The sequence below is a fragment of the Cheilinus undulatus genome, linkage group 14 (assembly GCF_018320785.1).
Source record: "Cheilinus undulatus linkage group 14, ASM1832078v1, whole genome shotgun sequence".
NCBI lineage: Eukaryota > Metazoa > Chordata > Actinopteri > Labriformes > Labridae > Cheilinus > Cheilinus undulatus.
This window is the reverse complement of record NC_054878.1, coordinates 35,644,785-35,658,527: the sequence shown is the minus strand read 5'-3', so window position 1 is coordinate 35,658,527 and position 13,743 is coordinate 35,644,785. Positions and strand designations below refer to the sequence as shown.

At 37.8% G+C, this 13,743-nt stretch overlaps 1 protein-coding gene across 10 annotated transcripts in view; it reads right to left on the bottom strand.

The window, feature by feature from the left end:
- lama2 (laminin, alpha 2) overlaps positions 1–13,743 on the bottom strand; it is a 356,517-nt gene that overhangs the window by 41,236 nt on the left and 301,538 nt on the right. For all 10 annotated transcript variants that reach the window (XM_041805224.1, XM_041805230.1, XM_041805228.1 and 7 more), the window contains 7 exons: positions 12,443–12,597; positions 11,482–11,625; positions 5,202–5,335; positions 1,555–1,714; positions 1,346–1,470; positions 878–1,040; positions 516–660 (listed from right to left, as the gene is read on the bottom strand). In XM_041805224.1, the coding sequence (XP_041661158.1) occupies positions 516–660; positions 878–1,040; positions 1,346–1,470; positions 1,555–1,714; positions 5,202–5,335; positions 11,482–11,625; positions 12,443–12,597 (1,026 nt within the window). The remainder of the gene's footprint in view (positions 1–515; positions 661–877; positions 1,041–1,345; positions 1,471–1,554; positions 1,715–5,201; positions 5,336–11,481; positions 11,626–12,442; positions 12,598–13,743) is intronic.

The following is a 13,743-nucleotide window of genomic DNA, read 5'->3' as shown; positions in this document are numbered from 1 at the left end:
ATGATCAGTGGAAAATTGCAAACAGACGTAGAGAAAAGAATATGAAGCAGTTTCATTACAAGATCACACCGGTATCACATTAATTGCATAGTATAAATATCAAATACCCCTCTTATTAACATGGTAAATATTTCTGTACATTTACTGCTGCATTCACAGATTGGTTCCCCTTGACTCAATGAAGGAATTCTCCTTAGGGGCTTGCTGGATTAACTGGGATGAAAACTCTGTATGTGTTTACACATGAATCTCACTTAAAAAAAAAAAAAAAAAAAAAAAAGGAAAATCATAATGCTAACTGGGGTTGTTTTTAGAAGTGCGGCATATGTGTAAATTGTCTTATTTTTTTATGTTTTTTGTAGTGCAGAGTGTTTAAATATCAACTGCTTCAGTTTTCTTTGTTTTCCAACCACTTTATTTTGGATCGTCAAATCTCATTTGTTCAATTGTTCAGTCTCTTTTGCTTCATTATAGCATACATTCATTAGATATTTTGCTTATGCTGGCTGTTTTACCTTGTTTCTTGTTCCGGGACATAGTAAGGGATTTCCAGTGTCCATCATTGTGGCGGTTCTCTGATATGGCGCTGCCGACGCCTGACCCGAGGTCAAAGTTCACCTTCACCCTACCCTGAGACAGCTCCAGGGACATGAAGTCCTTCTGCAGGGACAGCCAGGAGAACATGTTATAAAGTATTCACAGTGGGAATCAGATACAATAATCTGTAGATGTGCTTTCCAGCCATGGTTAGAAAAAATGTATAAACTATGGGATGTAGGAACTTTATTACGACATATTCCAACAGACTTAAGAGCTGTCTGATCTTGGTTTTCTTGGCTATCCGTCTCGGTGTTTTCATAATTTATTACACACATACCATATCTTCAGTAGCCAAATACATGAGAAGAGCATCAGAGGAGAACGTCCGGAATTTAAAGGTCACTGTGGAAATGTTTGGGTTCCACCTAGTGGGTCGTCCCACTGCGGCATAGCCTTCACCATCAAGCTGGACTGTTCCCTCATGGTCTGAACGTTGAGGGCTAAAAATGAAAATAAGGGAAAAGAAGGCTTGTTTTTGATGTGTTTGTTTCCAAAACAACTGTCAGGGGAATTTAAAAAAAATGCCATAAGCTTAAATGTGAGGAGTTATGGCATAGTTATGCAGAAAATTAAATTGTAAGGGGATTTCTGTTTAAATCATCATATGTGTTGTTGTTTTTTTTTTTTTTTAAATATTGACATCTCTTTTTTGCAATATTGGATTTGACAACAGCAAAAAACAAGGAAAAACACTATAAATCATATATCCTGTAAAATATGTGAGACATTATGATTATCTGTATACCTGACAACACATCCTTTACAGTCTCCCTGCCTCTCTCTGTAGTTCCACAGTCCGATAGGTTTCCCATCCAAGAAGGTTTCCCCCATGCAGCCTGTGAATGTGTCTGCTCTCACTGCATCTGCTTTCTGGAAGAAGAGTGATGACAAATAGTGAGAAAGAAAGACAGACACATTATTGACGTTATTACAGCCAGACAGACGGAGAAATACCTTGACTGTGCCGAGTATCCCTCCCACAAACAGGTATGCGTTCTGATCCACATCCAGGATGGTGAAGGCTGTGGGTGAGTTTGCGCTGGCTGGGGTCGGCATCATACCCGCCATGGGTCCTTCCAGAGGATACACTGATATGGTGCCATTCAAGCCATTACTAGAGACAGAAAAAAGGTAAGAGGGAGCGGATGTTTGATGTGATCTTGTTTCCATATCTCCAGGACATTTACAATGACTGAAGATGCTGGAATCTGCTTTTATGAAGTTGAAGTGCTAAAAATGAATGATAGTGACTCATAGTGCAACTTGTTTGTAGCAGTGGAACCTCAGAGCTGTGCTGTGAAATTTATCTCCCACCTTGGATTTTGTTTTCAGAGCAGAAACAGTGTCTCTGTATCATGTGGAGGAACATTTATAAGACTTACAGCCGTTGTGATCCAATTGCAGAACACATTTGGGAAATCTCTGGGATGGTAATACATGGTGCACGCGGGACGTCTGCTAGGTGTGAATGGTTCTTTGGTTGGACGGTCTGTATTCAACCTGTATACTTCAACTGGATCTGCTAGATTACACTGAATCTTTGTAATGACTTGCCACAGGCTGCCAGGGCTGCAAACTCTTGATTTCCCGAGAGAAACAACATGTTTTTCTGCTCAGCATGAATGAAATGATGTCCTGTGGTTGTTAGCTTGGTTTGTCTGTTTCTTTAGTTGTTTTTTTTTCTCAGATGAACAGATAAAGTTTAAAGAAGGGTAACATGAACACAGCATTTTTATGAAGTGTTTGATGTTGGACATCAGTGTCTCACCCCCAAAGCTTGATGTTGTTTTGGGGGATGTTTACACTGATGAAATTTTATTTTATCAAAGTGTATAAATTTTCCATGCTAAGACAAGGGATTTGTATCTTCATCTTTGCTACCATGTCAACCACAAGATGTTATTATTTTCAAGCAAATTAGTGAACTATAAGGGCCAAAAGATGTTCAAAAACTAACTGCTAATTCAATAAACACCTCCAGTATTTCCACAATAAATAAATTAGTTAACTCAAATCAATTAAAAAAATGCTTTGTCCCAATTCAGGGGCTGCATCCTTGGGAGGGTCCATTTAATGACAGGCAACATGAAATTTTATCCCATTTTGAAACTTCCTTCAAATGCTTCTGAGAAATGGGCCCAACAAAGGATCCTTCAGGTACAGTCTGCATGGCCTTCATATACCAAGATTACTTGTTCAATAGTTTAAACAGGCTAGCAGATTCTTCAGTGGTCAAGCAATACAATTTTAAGTGGAACTACCTGGTTCCACACACTTGAATAGGTACCACCTAATGTTGAAAAGCAAAAGAGGCTGCACAAGTGCTGAATTCAGCCACTGTTGGCTTGTTGGCACAGTTAGCCATGCATCTAGCATGACAATTAGCATTCTATACCTGGTTTGGGAGCTGTGGGGATAAAGACGTTGCCTGTTTTTGACCTTTTCAAGGCTTTTCAAGGTTTTTTTCTGTATGGAGGTCAAAGGCATCTACTAGATTTTGCAAGATTCCAGAGTAAGGTAGCTCTGCCCCCAAAAGGCCTGGAGACTTAGGCAGAAGTGCATGTACTGTGGAAAGGCCTGTCAGAGGAACCCATGTTGAACCATCTAAACCTAAGTTTTTCTTGTAATTCTCTTTTAAAAACACACTTTTACAGACAAGCTTTCTTGTAGATCAACTTTGAGTATTTTTTAAAATACAGGTTATTTGCAATCGCGTGATCCCAAATGTCTGCTGGGGATCAGGAAGTGGAGGACAGCTATTATGTATGAAGGGGAACAGTGGAAAGTTAGTATGTAACAATTTTAAACTGACTTCTGCGCTGCAATTCTCTTCAGAAAATTTCTACATACACCAAGTACAATCCCTATACTTTACAAAAACGCCCGCGCCCCCACAGTTTAACTAATTGACCAGCTGTGGAGGCAATCAATATCACAAATGACTGTCCTACAGATGCTCCTAGCATTTTGTATTGTCTACCCATGAGACAAGTCTTAAGGAGTCTTGAATCATGCTAAGAGGCTAGCTGGGCCCCTGTCACAAACATGTTACGAAATGGCTCTGTTATGTGAGCCACTTTAGCTAGCTCCCTTTTGAGTGCCAGTTTCCTTTCCTTCATCCTTTGTCGTTAGTTGATCTACTTTTAAAGAGGGAAACTGGTACCAAATGAAGAGCTGTCTGTCTTAAAAGAGATGGATTTCCCACCACAACAAGTGAGGCTGGAGGTTGGTGAAATGGACATCAGCTGAGGAAACATGAGTAGGATTAGAGTTTAATGAGTTAAACCATGGCAAAACTGCACTGACTCAAACAGAAGAGCGTTGTGTGACATTGCTTTTCGAGGCTTTATACCGAGGCTTTTTAAATGCCTGCCCGCTGCCATTTCTCTAAGATTTTCTTCAGACTTTATGATTTTTTTGTTGCCTGAATTCTTAACTTTTGGGACACAACAGTAGCTTAAGAATGGACAAGGTTCACTCTGAACACCTGCCATGGTTGTAAACAGCTCAGAGCATGGCCTTTTTGGTAGCGCTTCTTCATGTAAAAATCACTTTTTGTTCTCTCTGCGGCATAACATCATCTGCAAAGAACCTATTAAGTAAAATTTAAGCAGAAATATGTATTTATCTATATTAATGGATCTACTTGTTTACACTTGTTTACACTACACTTGTTTTGACTATACATGTTATTTATTGAGTTTGTGGAATTTGTGGAGTTTGTAATGTTTTGCAGAAATCCATTCTTAGATCTTGTATTAAAAAGGCAATTTTGAGATCAAGTTATTTATTTTTTTAACTCATGCATAACAAGAACTATAACAAGTCTTTGTTTCATTTCATTTTTGTGAACTTAAACTAGCTTGCTTTAAAGCTGGAGATATTCATGTATTTATTTTAGCTTGCTACAGCACATCGTTTTATTTTGAACAATGTCTCTAATACTATTAATATTTTGGACTGTATGTGCTTACCATTTGGCTTTGCATCTTTCTTTGCAGAGTATTTCTTCTCAAGAAAATCTTTAAATTGATTTACATTAATTTAAATGTGTTCAACATTGCCTCCTTGAGTAACAGAGGAGAAAAAAACCTCTCCTTTCCTTGAAAAAAGCAAAAGAAAAGTATGAAAATAATTCTTACAAAAAAGTGAAAAATAATACCAAATATATTAAGTTTGGACCATTTTCTATGTGATTTTTAATTATAACTTTTCCCTTTTTAATAAATCACATATAATATCTTTAAATACTACAAGCCCCCATCTTAATAATGACTTACTGATATTTACTATGAAGCAGGACACTGCTAAGCTAAGTTCAATTTATTTCCATGTGGGAACGTTTTTCTGTTGGCTCTACAATGAGTTGTATTTGTGATGCTTCCTCCCACATTGAGTTCAACAGGCAGGCGCTTGTGTATTCATGTGAATGAAATCCCTGTAATGTACAGAGACGTGCTGTGCTTCTCTATTATACTTCTCCACATTCCTGCTTTTTCAAGGTGAAATCTACAATGTGTCTTTTCTCTGTACTGTAGCGTGAAAAACACTCGTGTAAAGTATACGTGTGACAGAAACAAAGGATGTTTGTGACTTCTTACCGAGACGCCTCAATTCTGTGCCAGCTTCCGTCATGGATGGTGTGATGGGGATATTCAACCCTGCCGACACCTGAACCCACATCCCAGAGGAAATTCACCTTCCCCTTACGCATCTCTAAGGCCAGGAAATCAACCTGAGGCAGACAGAAGACATATGCTGAATATACCCGATAGAATCTGCTATAAAAATACAGCAGCTTGCTCTACTTTACTTATACTAGAACATTATGTCAATCAGTACTGTTGTACTGAAGTCCAAGACTCAGACCAGAGTCCTGTTTTTCGGGACTTGTGGCCCATTTTGGATTCCAGCATCAAGAACTTAGACTTAGACTCATACTTCTTCATTAAAAGACAGTCATTTATTGTTTTGATAATCACTTTTCAAATGGGAAAACTCACCACATAAAATGAAAAGCCTTTCACTGCAAGGACAAAAAGCAGCAAAGACGCAAAGTTAATTTTGTGGAGTTTTTCAGTGCTCAAAAAGAGATGAAGAAAATACTGTGTCCATCTGCAAAGCCCATATTAAACTGATGACTATTTGCACAAGCTGTGCGTCACAGTGCGGTGCCAAGTACTAAAAAGCCTGCTGGGAAGAGAGAGAGAGCATCTATCAGTTCAGTCTTTCATGTTTACTGTGGTTGTGAGTAAGGTTAGGCAGTAATATGGGACACAGTTTTCTGGGGTATTTAAAAAGACCTATATTATCCCATTAATTACAGTCATGAAAAATCTGCTTAGGGCTGTGCATGTTTAAAATAAATGCCTTAAGAGTGTGTGTCCATTTCCAGCAGTAGCACCAGTGTGTTAAAGATGTTGTAAAAGTGATTTGTTACATAAAGGGCCTGTCAAAAAGGACTCACTAAAAAGGATGCACTCATACTAACATGTAATGTGACAGCAGAGGCAGAGGGGCTGAAAAAAGACAAACACTCTTCGGCAGGAGGTTTTTTGTTTTTTTCTTGCAACAAGTGGCAAAAAGAGGCAAAAACACATGGCTAAACTAGTAAAAAGAGGTTCAAAAGTTGTCTAAAGGTAGCAAAAATGGGCAAAAACTGGCAAAAAATTGGTCAAAAGAGGCAAAAACCGATCAAGTGTGGCAAGAATGGGTAGAAACAGTGATGAAAATGGGTCCAAAAGCAGCATGAATTAGTCATTTGAGATCAGAAACCGATAATAGCTTGACACATTTAACTTTTAGCAAGGACACTAGCAACAATGCCACTGATCCAACACACATGCATTGATATTATTGATAAATCGTGACTGGGGAGGGCCCACTCTCTCTGGGTTTGTCAGGGACCCAGGCAATTCTGTGGGTATGCTTGTGTGCAGCTGTTACAAAACCAGTAAATAATTGTGTTTCATTTACATGAACCTAATATCAATCAAAATAATCGTGATTATGATTTTAGGTTGCACAGCCCTACCTCCGTTGCAACATATGTATACTGCATTGTGCGTTGCATCCAGTTAGTTTTTGTGGATGTGCAGAGCCAATGAATCAAACTGATCCTGGGGATGCGTGGCAGTAAAGCTGTACCTCTGTCCACGTAGTTAACAGCAAGTATATCTCCGGCCTTGAGGGCCGGCTCAGACTACACAGATTTTTGGCCATTCATGACTATACTATGTCAGACTATGCAACAAACTCTTGTTCTGTTTTGACAGACAGACTGGCCAAACTGCAAGTGTGGTCCCAATCGGTCACTGGATGTCATCACCACTATCTCTACGACTGTGTGCAAGTTCACAGGTAGTCGGGGGGGTTGGGGGTCGGGGGTTGGGGTCATTCAAGAGTGTCAATGACTTGACAACAAAGGCACTTTATGTGATTGATAGCGGTCTTTTGCTCATGAAAGAAGAAAGCAAGAAATGATTATAGATTGGATTGGATTATGGATAACAATTATGGGTGTATCAAGAGGAGGACAATATGGGCTAGCCCTCCTTCAGAGAGAGCTCAATGTATCCATGGGGTAATGCAAACACAATAAAATAAAGGTATATATTAGTTCCCTGGCAGGAGAAAAAGTGGGGAGTCTTAACTATTATCTAGTATGATGATGCAAAGGTAAGGAGCAAATTCTCTCTTTTTGGTAGTCGTCGGGATTTATTCTTCGAAGATGTCAGGTCAGGGTGTCAAACTGGGCGACAATGTAAGAACATTTCTGACACAGAAGTCTTGTTGAGTCATGGATGTTGGGTGTCTTGGATGCATCATTGATCATGTCCTGCTACAAGACAGTGTGTTTCTCCAGATGCTGATGTAGTCTGAGGCAGCCTTGATGCATTTATTAAAAATCTGCACATCACACAGTAGCGACTAAAAATGGTAGTTGCCTTTTTCCCTGAGGATGATGGGACTGAGACTGCCCATGGTTAGATGGAGGAGAATTCAGTTTGTGACAATAGGTTTGATCAAAATCTCTAAGCAAAATCAACCCTTTTTAAAAAAATTTAACAGTCCAAATTATTTCTTACAGGAGTCATTTCTCACATATATCCTAGTACCACAGTGGTCTTAATACCTGTGATTCTTGTGTTTATGTACTTAAAGAATATTGGATTCTTTTCAACCACATTTCCATTTGTAATACATTCAGGCATTGCTGCATATCAACACTCATTAAGTCTGTTTGGGTTGCTGATTTTGTCTTTATGGTTCAGGGAAATGATGCTCAAACTCTGTACATGTTTCTGCTATTATTGCAGATAAAACTGATCATGGTGTTGACAAGTTAATATTTATTTTAATGTTTCATATTAAAGCATTCATCATATTTAATAAATGTTGCACGGCTGTATAATATTGAGCATTTATCATACTTAAAAATGCCCACGTTCCAAAAGCAAAGTCACACCCACACAAACACAAACATAAGCATACAAGAACAGGGAGAAACACACTTCTGTTCCTCTTCCTCTCGCACAGCCCACACACTCCCTGAGTGATTTGTCTAATATGAGAATAATTAATTCTTCTTGACACTTACTCACTAACACCCCTATAAACACAGCACAGAGCTGTTTTAAGGTACCTCTGATAATCCCTCTGAGAGTGTGGGTTTGTGTGTAAATGAGTGTGTGTCTTAAGAAGCAGCAGCAATTAACAACGGGTTCATGTTGCTATCAGCTTTAGTCTGATTTCCCCTGAGAAATCAGCACTCTGCTTCATCACGTGTGTGTGTTTTTGTCTGTCTTTCTCGGTGATGATCTCTAATAGTGAGGAATTCAGTGTGAATAGTAATGCTTCATGTGTGTTTGCCTGTAACGTTTCACTAAAAGTGTGTAATGCTGGTTGAATAATAACGATGCTGCCCTGTGATCTGTGCTAATGAATAATCACCATTACCCTGGAGAGACTACAAAGATAACTGTGTGTGTCCCTGTGTGTGTGTAAGATTGTGTCGTTTGTGATTTCGAACGTGACTTTCTAATAATCTCTAATTGTGCAGAATACTATATGAATAATAATGCTCTTGGCTTATGTGTGTGTGTGCAGTTCAGATACAGCTTCTGATGAAAGCACATGCTGAAAATTCTCTTATTAATTATTTTGGGCTCATACATAAGTAATATGACCATTAATCAAAATAGAGCCAGATCCTTTGAAAATCCACTTATAGAGACAGATGGAGAAAAGTTCAGCCTGTGAGCCCTCAGAATACAACAGTGCTGGGTGTTACAGTGTGTTTCTCCCATTCAACATCATCTCTATGATAAATTGTCTAAACATAAACAAACTGAGATTTTGGACAAAGTATTAATCTTTGTTTGCATTGTTGGAATTTGCTGTCTTGGGAAGAAGGCGTGGTGCTGAGTTGTATATTTTTAACAAAACTTAATATTATAAAATCTGGTGTAAGGAGCTGATAATGTAACAATGACGCATCAGAAAAACTCATGCTGCCCTTGGCCCATTTTTAATCAGCCAGCAGCAAATTCAATAAAATTAGTGAAAAATGGCCCATATTAGAACATGAAGCTCATGCTGGACTATGGTGTATGTTCAATTTGTTTCCTTATTGACAGATAAGTATAGTTTTGAGCTACCTTGGGGCCTCATCCGGGAAGTTAGTCCAAAAACTATACTTGTCTTTCAGTAAGAAAACGTGAAAAAATTATAGTTTGTGAAGACGGTAAGAATTTATTTGGATTAGTGTATAATTTAGTTTCAGCACTAGGCAGTACTACTGTGCTAATTCTGTAAACAAACATTTCGACAGGAAAATTAATTGATGTTCTTTTAATCAGAAACTTAAACTGAGACAACACTGTAAATTCTCTGAGCTTCATCCTCCGTCTGACAGGGCTGGCCAGAGCCAGGGCCAACCAGGGCTCAACTGAAATCTGATAGACCTTCTTAAAATCCATGAAATTAGCTATTTGCTGTGTCAGCCATTAATTAGCCATTTAAGTAGCCCCAACATCCTTATACTGTAATTTTCTGTATGTGGAAAAAGTTTGGACACCTCTGCATTAGAGAGTGAGTCAGTAATTCATATTTGTACATGTAATTGCTTCACAATAGTGTAGTCCGCACTAAAAGCACTGTGCCAATTGATTTTACTTTAAGTCTAAGACATCTTCAAACACAAACATCTCCCCTCCAAGGCCTGTGTGTGTTTACTTGTGCACTTGTGAACTGATACCAACAAATAAACACTTCATGAAATACTTTAATACTATAATTAGGGCTTTTCCAGCCCTTACTTAGTAATGCTGCTATAGGCTTCAAACTTTCCTGTTTGATAAAGCGTATATTTAGGACTGGCTCAGTTCTAGCTTTAAACCTAAAGCAGCATAATAACTAAGGGATGATCCAGACCTGAGCAAGCCTTAGGAAACCATCCAGTGTAGCAGCTGTGTCTAATATATCCATTTTAAAGAGGGTTTGAGCAGCCCTTTGTAACCATTCAGTCACACGCCAGCCTGCTTGATTTCCATTGGGAAAGTTCAAAATGTGTCAAAATGTGTGAGACATTGCAGTTAAGCCACAATCTCTAGGGGGCACTATGTAGATACGAAGGGATATGCTGAAAATCAGATCAAGTGGTAAATAAGGACCATGAAAGATAAATGAGGAAAAAATGTTAGTTAGATGCTAACAAGTATGGATACACTCCAAATTAGCCAGACTTTGGCAAGTAGGTATTGTCCATATGTAGTCAGACGGACTGTCTGGCTATACCATATAGGTATGGCACAGGCCAACGCAGGCCCAGCAGAAAGGCAGGTGTTTGTGTACGAAGTTTTTCAGTCTTAAATAAAAGTTATTAAAACTACTGAAATGGTGCTTTTAGTGCAATACACTCTATTGTGAAGCAATTACATGTCATGTCCGTTAATGATTGACTCACAAGTCCATTAAAGTCTCTGCAAAGTGATAAAAAAAAATCTGTATATTAGGTATTTTACATGACAGGCCAGTGTGTTATGAGCCCCCAGGCCAAATTTGAGTCATGAAAAACTTCTCTAAGTTTATAAAATTAAGTTCCAAAATCATGAAAAATGAGGCATTAAAATCTGCTTTAAGATGGTGTGGGCTTGTCTGTTGAATAAGCCGAAGCCACACCCACTCATAAGAAAGACGATCCTCTCAAATTTAAACAAATGCTCCAACCTGAGTGGAGGAATCATCTGTCCGCTTTGCTGCTATGTTAAAACACTTTTTTAAACCACCAGAGAAAAAACACATTTATGTCATGACCGGTAGACAGATTAGTGCTAAAAAGTCTGTTTCATTTTCTCATCCTGTGTTTAACTCTTCAGACATTCCTAATATCCCAATTATGTGTAGTCATGGCCTGTTAATGAGATGTATTTGTTAGTCTGCCCCCTGACCTTAAGGCCAAAATGTGTGCTCACAGCCATTTAACAGAGACTAAACCGAAAAGATGCCCTCTGTGTCTTGAAATTGGCACAGTGCTGTGATGCACAACTTGGTGTTTATGTGGATGTTATGTGAGGATCCTGTTCTCCCCAAGAAGAGATTTGAAAAATGAAATCCTTTGCACAGATACAAGTATTAAACAAACCTATTAGGACACTTTCACTGCTACATCCACTACAATCATCATAAGTCTTCTTGCAGCACACTATGTAGTTATGATTTAAAATAATCCTCAAGAAAAGAAAAACAAAGAATTCCATGTTAATGATGAAAAAAATGAAGTTTTGATGGTGATGTTTATACTCAAAAACATACAGAGCTAAGCAAGCAGTTGTTTTTTCTATTATATAGAGAGGTAAAGTAAGTAAATAGTGTACTTACATATTTGGCTGATCCCAGGTAGAAGAGCAGGTTATCGGGTGTGGTGGTTTTGACATGGAGGATGATGGTGTTGTATCTGCCTTTCCTGATGTCGGGGCGGTAACTACGGAGACAGTCACCACCTGATGACACTGACACTTTGATCTGGGAGAGAAATTAGAAAAAATTTGAAAGGAAAATAAATTCCCATAAAAATTTTGACACACATGTATGTTTTTGATTCAGTCATTATGAAACAGTCAAACAGCCTTTTGACTTTTAAATACTTTTCTGCATGGGATCAAGATTTCATCTTTTTCAACAGGCAACTGTCTCATATTTACCATACCTGTATGCCTGCTCTTACTTTCTAAACTTAAAGTTACACTTGCTCAATCAGGGGTTGATTACATTTTCTATTCTTCTAGGTAATCTTCACAAAATAAAAAAAGATAGCTATATGAAAAACAAATATTAAGGAGTAATAGCTGACTTTCTCTCAGAATTTAAGGATGAGCCTGTGCTATTAAGTGAGAGAAATTGAAAAACTTTGTTCTAAAGGAAGGCACTTCCTTCTTGTGACTTTAAAAAAGGACTCTGCATTATACTTATGACTATAATTTACTGGCAAAAGTTACCCTGCAAGATGTCCTTTTAATTCATTTACTAAAGAGAACAGTCATACAAATTATTTAATTTGCAAAACCTTACGCACACTGCTTTATTAAAAAAGGATGAATTGAAAGAAAAGAAGGATAAGTTAGCACTCTAATATAAAAAAACAATGTTACAATGAATTCTTGGAGAAATAACGTCGAATTAAACAAGCACAACACATCCTGTCAATGAGTCCAATTTTAAAGAAGATGAATTTACATGCATAAATAAAATAAGCCTTCAGGGTGTTTAAACTTTATCATCATACAGCTAAACTCCCCCAGCCAGTCTGATAGTTGTAGATATTAAAGTGATGAGAACTTACTGAGTTGGCTTGTTTCCTGGCTTGATTGATCAGCTCTTTGATTTGAGAGATGTTTCTCCTCAGATTGTCCTGCAGCTTTTTGATTGGCTGCAGCTTCTCCAACAGCCTATCAGCTTCATCCTCTAAATCCTTCACTTTAGCGCCGGCAGCGTGGACTGAATGAGGGATAAAGTACAGAAGTGATAAAGAAGAATGTACTGGTAGTAACTATAAACACTCAATGGCAGTAGAAAAGCTGAGAAAAAGAGTGAGAAAAGATGACAAATGAAAAATCTGCAATAATACTCAAAGGGAGAGGAGAAATATGGAGGTACAAAGATGAAGATGTAGAAGCCAGTGAGATCAGTGAGAACAATTAGTGTAGCTCAGCATTCAAACAGCTTTTCTACACTATTTACTTTATCATATATCAAAAGAAGGGGAAGTAAAAGAAAGCGCTCCATGCTTGCAGAATGTTCATGCTCAATCAGAGCAGAGCAGGAGGAAAAAAGCCTTTATTAGAAGCAACTACTGTTTAACGCAAAGCTATTAAATAAGGCTCTAAAACTAAGAGGTGGTGCTCCAATACTACTGTTGAAATCAAATTATTTTCATGTTGCATAATTCAAACAGATAAAAATCCAAAAACAAAAAAATGAGCATGAAGCAGCTCTTGCAGGGTTCATACACCTTTTCAAGGTGAAATTAAGGCATTTTCAGAAAATTTAGGCTGTAGGAAATTGCATAATTGCAGGTACAAATAATGTTAAAAATATAATTTGACTTTTCTATCATTTGAAAATAGATATAATGTTATGAACGACCAAAATGAAGTTTCAGAATTGCAGCCTAGACTGCAGATGGGTGACAAATTAAGGGAAAACAATAACTAAGTCAATGGACTTGCCAAATAGTGTCATTTAAAATAAATTCTTCATAAAAATTGGAAAATTTTAAAAATGATTGATACCTTGAGATAACTTGTTTAGTGCTGGACATTCCCCCAAAGAGAAAATCTGTTTTTTAACCAACATTTTTAAATTTTTTTTGCTGCAAAAGATCATTTGGTCTATTTTATCTATCTATCCAAAACACAAAGCAATTTTTATGTTGAGGCAGTTTAATTTCAAGCACTTTTAAGCACTTAAGAATTTTTCAAGGATTTCAAGCATCTGTATGAACCCCGCTTATGACACAGAGTGAAGAAGCTATAAAACATGTATCACAGCATTAGCAAAAGTCACATTTTTCAACGTTTGTGCTGCATCACTGTCATCAATACTTTGTAGTTACAACATGGTATTGGTGCACCACTTTAAATA